At 38.3% G+C, this 13,138-nt stretch overlaps 1 protein-coding gene across 1 annotated transcript in view; it reads left to right on the forward strand.

The window, feature by feature from the left end:
* ADAM22 (ADAM metallopeptidase domain 22) overlaps positions 1 to 13,138 on the forward strand; it is a 64,565-nt gene that overhangs the window by 24,558 nt on the left and 26,869 nt on the right. Inside the window, exons 12-22 of the mRNA XM_050708601.1 lie at positions 286 to 357; positions 866 to 958; positions 3,099 to 3,179; positions 3,458 to 3,508; positions 3,788 to 3,851; positions 5,547 to 5,652; positions 6,751 to 6,867; positions 7,573 to 7,741; positions 8,761 to 8,869; positions 9,778 to 9,868; positions 11,083 to 11,100. Coding sequence (XP_050564558.1) covers positions 286 to 357; positions 866 to 958; positions 3,099 to 3,179; positions 3,458 to 3,508; positions 3,788 to 3,851; positions 5,547 to 5,652; positions 6,751 to 6,867; positions 7,573 to 7,741; positions 8,761 to 8,869; positions 9,778 to 9,868; positions 11,083 to 11,100 — 971 coding nt within the window. The remainder of the gene's footprint in view (positions 1 to 285; positions 358 to 865; positions 959 to 3,098; positions 3,180 to 3,457; positions 3,509 to 3,787; positions 3,852 to 5,546; positions 5,653 to 6,750; positions 6,868 to 7,572; positions 7,742 to 8,760; positions 8,870 to 9,777; positions 9,869 to 11,082; positions 11,101 to 13,138) is intronic.

The raw sequence follows: 13,138 nt of genomic DNA on the forward strand, positions 1-13,138 counted from the left end.
CACCTTTTCTTTTTGATTGTGGCTTCTGCTCAATCTGAATCTGCTGTGAAAATGTCACTCCAATGCAGAATACTCCATGTAACTGCACAACTGCTGAGTTAGGTGTTGTTTGGTCTCTGCACATTTCATCTGTTTTGTTTATAATCTGCTTCTCCCTGGGTTTGGTACTGTGTTTCAGTCAAGCCGTTTGTAGTGCTAGCCATATAAAACCTGTTGTATGGAAAAAGTGTGACACTGATTTCCTTAGGAGAGACGTGCCTTTTGATTTCTGATTTTGCCCTGCAGCTTCTGGATCCTCCAGAATGTGGCAATGGCTTTGTGGAAGATGGAGAAGAGTGTGACTGTGGGTCGATATCAGTAAGTACAATGTGTTTGAAATTAGCAACTTGATTCTGCAGGAGCTGCCCATCACTGCTCTTAATGTTAAGTGGAGGAAGACAGGCCATGCTAAGGTTCTGGAGCAAAGGATTCATCATTTCTCACCTTTTTCAAACATGTTTAGCACTTTTATATTTTATCACCACATCAATTTTAAAGAGTAATAGCAATAGCTACCTATGCAAAATCAGGCCTTAAAAATTATAAAGTATATACTTGATGGAAACATATCTCTCTGGTCCGTGTTCAAATGTCAGTATTTAATGGTTGATGTTGTGAAGTTAGGAAAAATATTTCTTATATTGCACAGCAAACAGCTGTGCAGCATCTTCATGCCCCACAGTACATGCTTTTTTCTGCCTCCAGTTGCCTAGAAGCCTGGTTAAAAATGTGTTTGGGTAACACACTAAGACAAGATGGGATACAAGAGGTGTTGGGCTTATCTGCTTTTCTCGTGTATTCTGCTACAAGTGTCTGTGTTCCTCAGGAGTGTGCCAGTGAGGGAGGAGAATGCTGCAACACGTGCACCCTGACGGCAGGCTCCCAGTGCAGCAATGGGCTTTGCTGTCGGAAGTGTCGGGTAAGTGCAGCCTCCAGGCAGCAACACAGCCAGCTGACTGCAGGCACCACAGCATGTGTGTTTTTCATCTCAGACCTTGTGTTTCCTTTTCCGAAAGTTTGCCTTTTAAAATTGTCTGACAACTGTTTTGTTCTGCGGCAGTTCTCTGCCTTTTAGATTTGGCTTTTTGGGGCAGGGACTGTGGTCAAACACAGAGGAGAATCTAAGCCTTCCAGTTTCAGATCAGGATGAAGAAGTCCTGTGAGATTTCATTAGACATCATTGTTCAAACATGTCTGTGCTTTATGTCACTCCCTTAATTCCTGATGCGTAGCTCTGGATTTGTCCCTGTGAGGCTGAATGGGAAAATCATACCACAAAGAGCCTGAGAAAAGGATGTGATTAAAAAGAAAGAAAGAAAGAAAGAAAGAAAGAAAGAAAGAAAGAAAGGAAGGAAAAAAAAAAAAAGCTAGCAGAAGCATTCAGAAATATTCATCTAAAAGACACCTGACTTCATTTTCAGTTAGGTCTGCCTGTGTCTCCTTATGTTTGCACTGACTGAAATCCCACCGAATAAAGGGAATCAAGCCCTGTGTAAACCATAAGATATTCTTCCTGATACATCAGTAAACAGTAAAAGAGATCTAGGCCGTGAGGGAGCCCAGCTTAATATGGCTTCAAATAATTGTTGATGCTCATTTAATAATAATGTTAATTATTATTAATGGTGTTAGCATGGTGATGGTGTACTATGTGTGATATTTTTATCTTCACCATTTGAGAGTTTCATTTCCTTGGGAGGAACATTAATAATAACTGCAGATCACATTCTCAACTGTGCTCATCCAAATGTTAAAAAAAGAAAAAGCACAGATTATGCTGCAACTGATCACAGTTGCCTAAGCGCATTCCTTTTTTTAATGTAACATAAAAAAATATCAAATTGCTAGTGTGGGTGAATTTTGTTCAAGTATTTGTCACATGGGCATCATATTAAAGACTCTGAGAAAAAAATAAGCTTTTTTTTTTTTTTTCTTTGCAAATGAGACAAGGGCTTGTCTACGTACAGAATGGTGAAGGTGAGCAGATGAGGAGAAGGGCAGATTTTTGTAAAACACATGTCCCTAGGAGATGTTAAGCAGGACAACTCAAAAGCCCTTATACTAGCAGTTCCCATACTTGACATTATCTTCCCCCTGCTGTATGTACCCTGCCTGAAAACAAGAGTGAAAAAGGGCTTGCAAGCAAAACTTGGTGAGTGCACATCCCAGCATCTTGTAGCATCTCTGACGTTGTCTGCATTTTTCCAGACAGGTAGGGAGAAGATAAGCTGAAGGTTGAGAAAGTACCAGGGTCTTGCTCTTCCACTGACGTACTTGCTCACACCAGCTGCAGAGATAGCAGTTGTCCCAAACAACACCCCAGTGCATGCAGATCCAGCAAAAAGTCACACAGCTGCAGGATGACCTGAGTAGCACAGGCTTAAGAAACCTTCCAGGAAAAGTAAGGGCTCTGTAGTATGCCCATGACCAGAGGCACTAACAGCTGCCCCTAGTGGGATGTCTTCCTGCTTTTACAGGTCTTGAGGCTTTACAGTGGCAGTCTTTAACAAGATTGTGAATGCATACATGCTCATTGGTACATTTTTCATTGTTAAATATCTGGTGACTTAGAAGTTGGTGTCAAGTCACATGGAATTCAATGTATTTATGAATAGTTTCTGTTCTACAACAGGAATGGGGCTTTGTAATAATCATAATGATTATTCGAAGAGCTTTATAGTGTTCTTGATCCCTAGATCTTAAATGAACTCACAAAGAAGATCAAGATCACTCTGTTTAAAAAGAAGAGTGAAAGAATCACAAAAAGGTGGAATGGCCTGGTCAGGATAATGCCAAAAGTGACTGCAGTGCTGGTGTGATAGGTCCCAGGGTCCTGGGCCCCAGGACAGCACTCATCCTGCTTGTCCCTGAGCTTGATGCACCAGCAAACAGCCTATGGCTTGAGTGGTGCAACATCCCTACTGGGGAAAGGAAAATCTTCCCAATTCAGTCAGCACCTGAAAATTTTCTATTTTTTATTTTAGTTAGGACACAAAGAAAGTATTGCATTTAAGGCAATGGAGAAACCAAGACAATGATTTTCTGTCCTTTTTTTCCAGTTCGAACCTAAAGGAGTTTTGTGCCGAGAAGCAGTGAATGATTGTGATATTGCAGAGAACTGCACAGGAAACTCCAGTCAGGTGATTTTTATATCTTACATCATAGAGATGAAAAAAAAAACACAAACCAAACCAACCAACCAACCAAACAAACAAAAACAACAAAAAAACAACCCTGTAGTCTCTCAGTAACTATGAATGTTACTGTTTTCTATAGTAAGGTGTATAAAAAATGTATTAAATCTGGTGTAAGCTCAGAACAAAACATGAAAATGAAATAATTTTCCATATGCCATTTGTTGTACACTTTATTTCCAAGCTTGTCTGAATGATCTATTAGTTATTTTCTCTTTCTATAGTGTTCTCCCAATATTCATAAAATGGATGGATATTCATGTGATAACAAGCAGGTAAATACAATTTCAATTCCTTTTACATTCTTACTGCTTTTATGGATTACTTTTTATAGAATATGGCCTGAGATCTTTGTAAGTCACTTGAGACAGTGCTATCGATTTTCCTGAATTTGAGGTGCTGGTCAAATTTTGGAGCTAAGCATTTAAATGAACAGAAAGTAGAGTCATGCATTAGCTGCCTCACTAGAAAAGGTGGCAAGTCTATATGTTAAACATCTGTTTTTGAAAAGCAGCTTATTTGAAGTTTATTTTGTATCTTTTCTTTCTTTTTAGGGCATTTGTTTTGGGGGAAGATGTAAAACCAGAGACCGTCAGTGTAAATATATCTGGGGTGAAAGTGAGTAAATATTAATATTTCTAAATTGGTTGCTTGAAAAATTATCTTACCTAAGAAGAATTATGGAAGGAGGCATATTCAGAACTATTAAAACCATCCAGTACTGCATGTTATGAAACATATTGGCTGTGAACCAGAATTATGCTCTATTTTGAACTTTGCCCTTGAGGTTTTTTCTTTTGTTGTTTTGTTTTGTTTTTTGGAGCAATTATTGGAGTCCCCAAACTTTAAATTAAATTCTCTCAATTTATGCTGTTCATTTGTTTGTTTCTTGCATGACTGATTGTAGATGTTTTAGTACTGACTACATCACCTAGTTCACTAGACAGCAAGTCCATTGCTACCTTTTTTTGGCATAAGCTATTCATTAGCCAGACATGCAGCCTATTTTGGAATGTAAGGAAGATCAAAGAAATTGTACTGGACGCTCAATAAAGATCTCTCTCAGTCCAGCACATAGACTGCATATCCCTGTTCAAAGACAAGGCTTTCTGGAATGATGCTTGTTGGGTGCTGAAAATATTTTTATGGGGCACAATATGTACTTTGCCATCATTCAGCTAAAACTGGAATTTCAAAAGAACTTGCATATGTACGAGAACCACGCTCACCAGTAGGCAAAAGTAAGTGATTCTTTTGATCTGGATGATAAATTAAATCATCTTATCAAGCACATCATATCTGTAGTTATTTTTCTGATTTGTTTGTACTTTCTACTGCTTTATGTTTGATTGACAATGGCTCTAGCTATAGGAGAGCTTTAATCATTTTCCATGACTGGAAAATATGAATTAAGTTGCATTGCAGTACGAAAAGGTGTCATTTATGTCCTTACCTGTGTTGAAAGTACGCAGGAATTTCTGTATGGTCCCATGAAATACCACTATTGGATACCAGATGTGTTACACAGTTATATAAATAGCACGCAGACTACAACAGTTTCGGTGATATGTTTACACAGGACCTTTGGTAGATGAAAAGCATGTTGAATTAATTCATTATGTTGGGAAATCATAGGAATGCAGCCAATGCTTAAGATGAGTTCCTCATGCAAGTCACAGAAAGATGGGAGTTTAAATTTAGTCTGGAGTCTGACTCAAACAGATTGTTGCCTTTTGAAAGCTTATTCGTATCAGCAGGATTACTTGAATGGTAACGCATGGAGGTCTCATGTGAGCAATTCACCTGAGTACCTGGCACCTCCTGTACGGATATGAGGTTATGTGGGCTTCATGGTTAATGGGGTGCTTCCAGAGCATGCTTTGGTGCTGATTAGCTTTGATGAAAAGAGAAACATAACTCCCTCTATGCCCCTGCCTTCTGTCTTTTCCTTCTCTTTTCCAGCTCTCTTTAGTGTTGATTAATTACTGGCATTATAAGTCTTATGTTTAACTCCTCATTAACAACCACCTAGGGAGCCTGCACTCATATTTGTTGATTTATTTCAGCAGCTTTTGGCCATTTTGGACCAACAAACCTGATCAATCTGAACAAAATCTTAAAGCAATCCTGTGGTGCCAGCATAAAACTTCTCATTGAGCTTACTGTGCAGAGTTTCACCACCCACCTGCAGACCATGATACTGCAGTTGACAGATTGGGAAGCTCTGCTCACTTTTGTTGTGCATCCCCATTTCCCAGGACTTGGCTTTTCAAAGTCTTCGTCATCTTAGAAGAGATTTGTTTCTATTTTCAGAAGTGACAGCTGCTGACAGGTACTGCTATGAGAAGCTGAATATTGAAGGGACTGAGAAAGGAAACTGTGGGAGAGACAAGGACTCTTGGATACAGTGCAATAAACAGTAAGTTGATCCATTTAGGAAACAGCTGGTGTGGGATTTTTATCCCTGCTCCAGTTCTTTAGATGTCACGAAGAGGTTCAAAAAGCCTCTGTACTGAACAGACTTTTCCTGACCTGAGGTCATCTTCTGCAAACCATACTGCAGGAAAGTCTTGAGGGAGTGGAATGCCAAAATGAGATGATATCAAGCAAGAGAGCACCATCTGAGCTTTGGGAACACTTGGACAAAAAGTGGTCCTTGTACTCTTGGTGGGGCTAGCAGGGCAGAGGGGAGCAGAGGGGTTATTCAGTGTGCCTTAGAGGTAGCCTGTTGTTTCACATCCCAGAACGTTTGCTTTTTCTGCTGTGCCTTTGCATAGCTGAATTTTATTCAGTTCTCATTGTATTGTAACCCTCCACATCTTTTCTTGCAAGTTGCTGCCTAAGCTGGTATTTCACGTTGTGTATTTATGCAGCTGATTATTTCTTCCCACTTGTAAACCTTTCTCCAGGCCTCACCAAACCGCATCCTGTTTTTTTCAGTATTTTATTTTGTCAATGCCATATAAATTCTAATCCTGCCTACAGGTGAACTAATGGTCTTTCCCAGTTCTCTGTACAGATTTGATAACCTTAATTTTGTTCCATTACAAACTCATTGCCTAAAACACGTCGTAATATGGAAAAGACCAGACCCTTCTATTTTGACAATGCACCAAGCTCTGCACACAAGTTGTAAAGTCCCTTCAGCATCTATCTCTAGTTCCCTTACGTATGTCATATGTTTGTCTAAAAACAGCAGGTACCACTTCTCTGTGGGGCAGTTACTGTATCTTTATAGGATATTAAATCAGTTTGATGTGATTTGTTCTTGACAGTTCCCCATTTGCAAAGCATTTTTGATAATGCTTCATAAAAAAGCTTCTTTTCCCAGTATAAGCTCTGAGGAGAATAATTTTTGTGGGAAACAGGACATTATTTATGGGAGTTACTGTCAGTGAGAGAAAAGCAAAGAATAACAAACATGTTACAAAGCAAGTGAAGAAAAACACATCTTTTGATCATGCATTTTAATTTAATTCTCTTTTTTGGTGAGCATCTGTTTATTCTCTCAATGCAGGGATGTGCTTTGTGGATACCTTCTGTGCTCGAATATATCTAGTGTGCCCAGACTTGGAGAACTTGATGGTGAAATCACATCTTCTGTCTTGCAGTTTGGAAAAGTCTACAATTGCAGGTAATTGGAAATCCTGAAAATAGAACAATTAATACCCATCTTACATGGAAAAGCAGCTTTCTCATTCCTAAATTGAGAACAAATGTTTTGATTAAAAAAAAAAAAAGTCCTGTTAACAAATAATCATTTTTCCAGCTCAAGCTTTGGTAACCTTCAGGAACTTGACTGTGTATGGGGAGCACAGCTGTTTTGCAGACCCTTCTGTATAGTAGTCAATTTTGCCTGTAGAGACATAATGCTCTTCTCTGGCCTCTTCATACTACATTCTTTAATGTTTGTAGAGTACTTAATGTACTGAAAATACTTAGACATGTGTTGCATTGCCAAAACTAACTGGCAGCTTAATACGTTGCCATATGTTAACTGAATCCCAATTATAGACGTGGTGTGTTCTCATAGCTTCTCACAGCTGTAAGATGAAATAAAGTCCTACACATCTAAACTCGATGTTTTATACAACACAAGCTCTTATACAAGAAAAATGGTCTTTGTTTTCACCATTATATTTGTTTGATGTAGATATACTCCACTGTAGTTTGTTTTACGTTAAGGCTGATGAGGTGAATAAGCCAGTGCTTACTCTTCCCTGGTCCTGGGCATTATACAAAGCAGACAGAAATGAAGGTAGCAGCCCAGAGACAAGTTTCTCAAGCAGTCCTGTCTGGTAACAGCACAAGTCTCTGGGGTGCTCCTCTTGTCTTGCAGTGGCGGCCATGTGAAGCTCGATGAGGAGACAGACCTGGGCTACGTGGAGAATGGGACGCCGTGTGGGCCGAATATGGTGTGCCTTGAGCATCGCTGCCTCCCCACTGAGTCCTTCAACTTCAGCACCTGCCCAGGCACCACAGACAACCAAATTTGCTCAGGACATGGTGTATGTTCTCATACTCTTTACTCCTTTTATCCATTCTTGATGAGTACCCAGTGCTGTGTAGTTGACTAGCTAGGCCTTGTGGGCAGCCAGCAGCATGACCCTACAAGTCTATTATTAATACTGAAGAAACTTGAAAAGGCAAGGGGGAGGAGACATATAAGTAAACATAATGCCTTGCAGTCCAGGCATCCTAAACAATGAATCGCATGCATTAATTTTATAAAAATCTTACCAACCATTGCTTTTGCCATTGCTTTGGCTAACTTAATGATATTTCCTTGAGCAACGTTCTGGAGCATATAAAGATTTTATTGCCCATTTCTGAGGAACCTGGGGCTCTGTTCTTACAAATGCTATTTTTAATTCCCTCCTTATTGTGTCAACAGCCAGGAAAGTTCATAAAGTCATTGGATTTTGTTGTCTGAGGGTTGCTTCCCTCCAGAGAAGAAAACAGCGAGCTGGCACCATGCTAGCAGGGCAGCTCTTCTGCTCAGTGCAGAACCTATGGCTTTATTGTGGCCCTGGCAAGTCCCTTTGTGCCTTACAAAGTTTGAAACAGTGTCCAGGTCCCCATGGCTGAGCTGAGGTCAAAGGAGTCCTTCTCTCATAACATCTTTTGTCTTCTGCGCTGCATGAAAACTCCCTTTATCATCTGAAATTAACCACTTCATCATATTTAAAAAAAAAAATTGATGTTCAGTCTCCCAAAGCAGTTATAAATGGCTCTATTAATTCTATATTACGTTGAGCAATATATCAATGTACTTAATGTATTCCATCATGTGATACACTTCATAACAGGTTACAATAAATTACATATATTTATATATAATGTATAATGATACATTTAATATATTTATATCTAATGTGTAAATTAAAAATTGCTATATATTAAAAATGTTTTGCAAAATTTTGCAGGTAGTTAAAGTCAGTGCTGTTTCACTGTACCTGTACTGTAGTTTAATTATGGGAATAGATGAATTTTATGATTTTATTCTGAGCTGCACTTTTGGCTACAGGTTTGTAGCAATGAAATAAAATGTGTTTGTGACCGATTCTGGGGAGGAGATGACTGCAGTTCTCGCATCAAGGATGATATGTTTTTTGATAAAGATGCCATCAACAAAGGTATGAAGTTATAATTTTAACCAATAACTGGAAAAACTTGGATTTGAAGAAAGTTCATTAAGCAAAAACTAAATCCCCTGCTCTTCCTGGCTCAGCAGATGCACGCAGTGTCTGTGAATGAGGTTTCAGGCATGTGAGCAGTGCCACTCATGAGCATTTGGTACAGCTCTCAGGACTGGCACCAGTGCATCTGGTTGTACCTTGCTTGCATTTGAGTGGCCTTATTAAGTGTTATTGATAAATTAGGATAAGCAAAAATTTACTAGTTCTTGTATCTAGGTGAAGTTACTAACATGTTTAATTTTTATTTGTAGAGTCATTTTTTATTGCATGGCTACTATGTAGAATGTTAACACACAAATTTTAGTCCTTTACATTTTTTTGATTGAAAGTTTTTATTCCTCTTCAGGCTTGCATAAAAGAGGAAGATGTATTGAGGTAAAATGAAGGTGTAAATTTTTTCTTTAGTCATTATAAATCCCTTTGTGGGGCAGTTTTACCATCTTCCAGAATACCAGTTTTGGTCTTTTGTAGGTTATTCAGCCATGGAAAATATTTAAATAAAAACACAAAGTCCTTTTTATTCCAATATAAACATGTATTTACCAGAGAGGTTATATGATTGTAAACTACAGCAGTTTAATATTGATAACATTATATTGGTATATGTGGCACAACTTTCCCAAGTAGCAAGTGTTCAGTTATGGGAAACAGACACAGAGGTCAAAGTTGGATATAAAAATGGTCTTTTTATGTCCGTGCTATACTTCACAAGTGTATCACTGTTTACAGTTAGTCTACCTAGTGCAAGTTGTCCAAGCAGGTTTTTGAAAGACAGAGCATTTACTGTTTTTTGTATATATTTCTCCTAAAACCCTATATATTTTTCCCCTTTCTTGTGTTTCCAGGTGTTGTTAGCACAAATATAATAATAGGGGCTATTGCTGGCACCATTTTAGTGTTGGCTCTCGTTTTAGGAATAACTGCTTGGGGTTACAAGTAAGTAAATTGTGTTCTTCTTAATGCAGTTAAAATATGTTTATTTCATCTAATAGCAGGTTACATTATGAAAGCAACAATTCAAACATATCCTAAAAAATCAAAATGTGATTATATTTGTACAGTGACCCTTTTATAATATTCAAAAGTATTACAAATGCTAATTTCTCAAACAATTCTTACATGCATATGTGGATTTGCTTTTGGAGGGCTTGATCCAGGTTTGGAATATGTTTAGCTATTTCTTTTATTTCTTTTTGTAGGTGGTTAGATTATGATTTTATTGTATCTGACAAAGGAAATGCAAGAGTACAGTCTGATTCAATCACAAATCTGTCGTACTGACAATGTAAATTTAGAGAGATTGGCCTTCAGTCAGTAAAGTATTTAACCATAGGTTTGCTTAAGCAGATATTTGTATTCAGTCAGCTTAATTCCAAATTAATTCAAGTATGTTTTTTGGTGAAAGAGAGAGATCTGTAATTTGCAAAAAAGGTTCAAGTTCTTGCCTGGCGTAGAGCTGCAAGTGTTCTGCTCACTGAAGGTCAAAATGGATTATTTTAATCTGATTACTCTTTTCCAGTTTTTCTCCTTTTGTGAATTTCATCTAAAACCAGAAGGTTTTAGTTCTTTTGCATGTATTAAAAAAAAAAAAAAAAGATTTAAGGTACTTTATCACCTGTGTTTGGGTGAGACTGGCTTTCAAAATCCTTCCGTGGGTACGTGGAGCAGGTTCAGCTGCGGGCAGTGCTCTAGCCAGTACATGGTCCCCCAAGGTTTGGCATTGCTCAACTTCTGGCAGTATCTGAAAATCTGGGCTTATATTTTGAGTATAGCTCCAGAAGTTAAGGGCTAGTTTGGGAATCAAATCTAGCCAGAGGGATTAGTTTTTGGAGGTAGAGGGCAAAAGTGAACCTTTCATTAGCAACGTCACAATAAATAGAGTTAAACTCATCATGAACTGCACCTCCAACTGAGCACTGACTTCAGCCATCAACATGTGTTTTCCTCATTTATTCTGCTTTAGTGCTTTATGAATGTTTATTTCAAAATGGGTTTTGTAGAAAAAAAATATTGAGAAAAAAGTTAATAAAAAAAGTTAATAGGTATATATATTTTTTCCTTTTTTTTTTTTTTTTTTGGTCTTAGTAACCATGTATACCTGCATACTGATAATTTAATTGTATTTCTTTCTCTTCTCTTTTTATGGAAAGAAACTACAGAAGGCAGAGGTACGTGATAAAAGGAACAGAATGTATGTCTGGAAAACTCTGAAAATAGCTTTTCTTCTCTCTTGCTCATTTACATGCTATAAAGAAAATATAGTGGTGATGAATTATCATATTTTAAAGAATATCTGCTTGAATATAAAAAATAATATTTATTCTATACACATTGCTTGAAATCCTAATTTCATTGGACTCATTAGAAAAAATAATAATTACTTCTTAGATAGGATGTTTTATTTAGGAAAACAGGAGAATATTTCCAGGAAGAGGCTGAAAATTGGCTATTAGAGATGAAAATGTCTTTGGGAGGCTGAGAATTGAATAATTACTATTCACATGATGTTCAGGATCCTTCTGAGACAAATTCATTTTTGAAGCTTCCTTGCAGTTAAAAATACAAAGCAATTAAATTGATGTGTGAATGGAAAGCCCATTCCTTACAGCTGCCCTGCTGAATTATTTGTAGCCAAATTATGGCACCGTCTTCAGCAGAGGCCTGAGCTTTCACACTTTTGAACTGGTGGCCAAAAAACAAACAGTTTTTAGTGATTTGGGTTCACCTCCTGGAAGACTGCCATTATCTGCCTGGCAGATCGACCTTTGGGAAGGAGGTGTCTCCTTCTTCTCCCAGTCCCCTGCAGATAAGACAAGTTCTCAAATTCTCCTGTTTTCTGCCTGCATTAGCAGCCCCGATCCAAGCTGCCGCTTTGTGTGTTGCTGCTACCTGTTGCGCTTGTTCTCCATTTCCTCTGCCCATGTAGTGCTTTCTCTGCCAGGCTCAAAATACTTGCGAAAAGCAGAAAAGCTCTGCCAAGTGCTAGTTAATTTATGTTGTGCACAGCAAGGTCAGATAGGTGACGGGAACAGTAACTGGAAGAAGGCAAAGCTCTTGAAGTCAAGCACTATGGAGTGGTTGGTGGGTAGGAAATGTCACCTGGCACAGGGAAGGCAGAATTTGGGGGTTTGGTGGTGCTCAATGGTGGATGTTGGCTCTACATAAACAGGCAAACATGGCCATTGAGTCACTATCCTGGGCACAGTGCTGGCAGAGGACAGAGTAGTCAGAACCTCAAAATACAGAGAGACCACCCCATGCACAATAGTGTTGGAGTATGAGAGAATCTAATGTTTTTCAAATTCCCTCATCTCCATAAATTAATATATGTGAGGATGTGGTCAGTCTGCAGCTGCATCAGTGAGCATGGACAGAGCAGAAACCAGCATCAGCTGAGACATTTGAATATGATGGAGGGCTGGAGATCTTTAGTAACTAAGTCTCCCTCATGCAGAAGATGAAATTCTATAGACTGACTTCTAAATAGAATAATTTTGGATATGTACAAGGAGTATCCCGTAAGCAAAAAAAACAAATATCCACCACAGTGTCCTTTTTTTTTTTTTTTTTTTTTTTAATTGCTTGTGATTAGTCCTTAAATAAAGATGGAAACAAGCCATGGAGATATTTTTAAGCATTACATAAGGAATGATATTTGGTAATACCAAGTGACTGAAACATGTAAACTGAAAATCATAAAAAGAGTAAATGAGCAAAGATTCTGTCAACTGGTATAATGTGGCTTAGAGGGCATGACTGTATGGGAGAAGTAATTTCTAACTGAGCAGCAAGAGTCCAGTTTGCTAGGGGAGCCCCGAGGAGCAGAGCTACATGAATTGAGTTGATTCTGAAAATACCAATGTAGTGGCTGACGAATGGGGACTGAGACTTGAGAACTGAGGAAATAGTGTGGAGGTACTGTGCTACACTAATGATTTATGCGTCATGTAATTACACATTTAAAATCCTTGAGGAGCATTAGAAATTCAAACACAGAATGGAGACAGCCCAGTTCTGCTCTGTAGTTGTGCATAATCTGAACGTGAATCAATCTTCTGATAAATATGCATGTTAATATGGGGAAAACTGAAGCCAAAAGGCCTTGGACAGTGCAGGGCTGAATGGATAATTAAACAGCTGGCATTATGGTATAGCCAACTTTCAAATGAGCTATTTGTATTAGGGAGAGTTTTTGGCTTGGTGGAA

The sequence above is a fragment of the Cygnus atratus genome, chromosome 2 (genome assembly GCF_013377495.2).
Source record: "Cygnus atratus isolate AKBS03 ecotype Queensland, Australia chromosome 2, CAtr_DNAZoo_HiC_assembly, whole genome shotgun sequence".
Taxonomy (NCBI): Eukaryota; Metazoa; Chordata; class Aves; order Anseriformes; family Anatidae; genus Cygnus; species Cygnus atratus.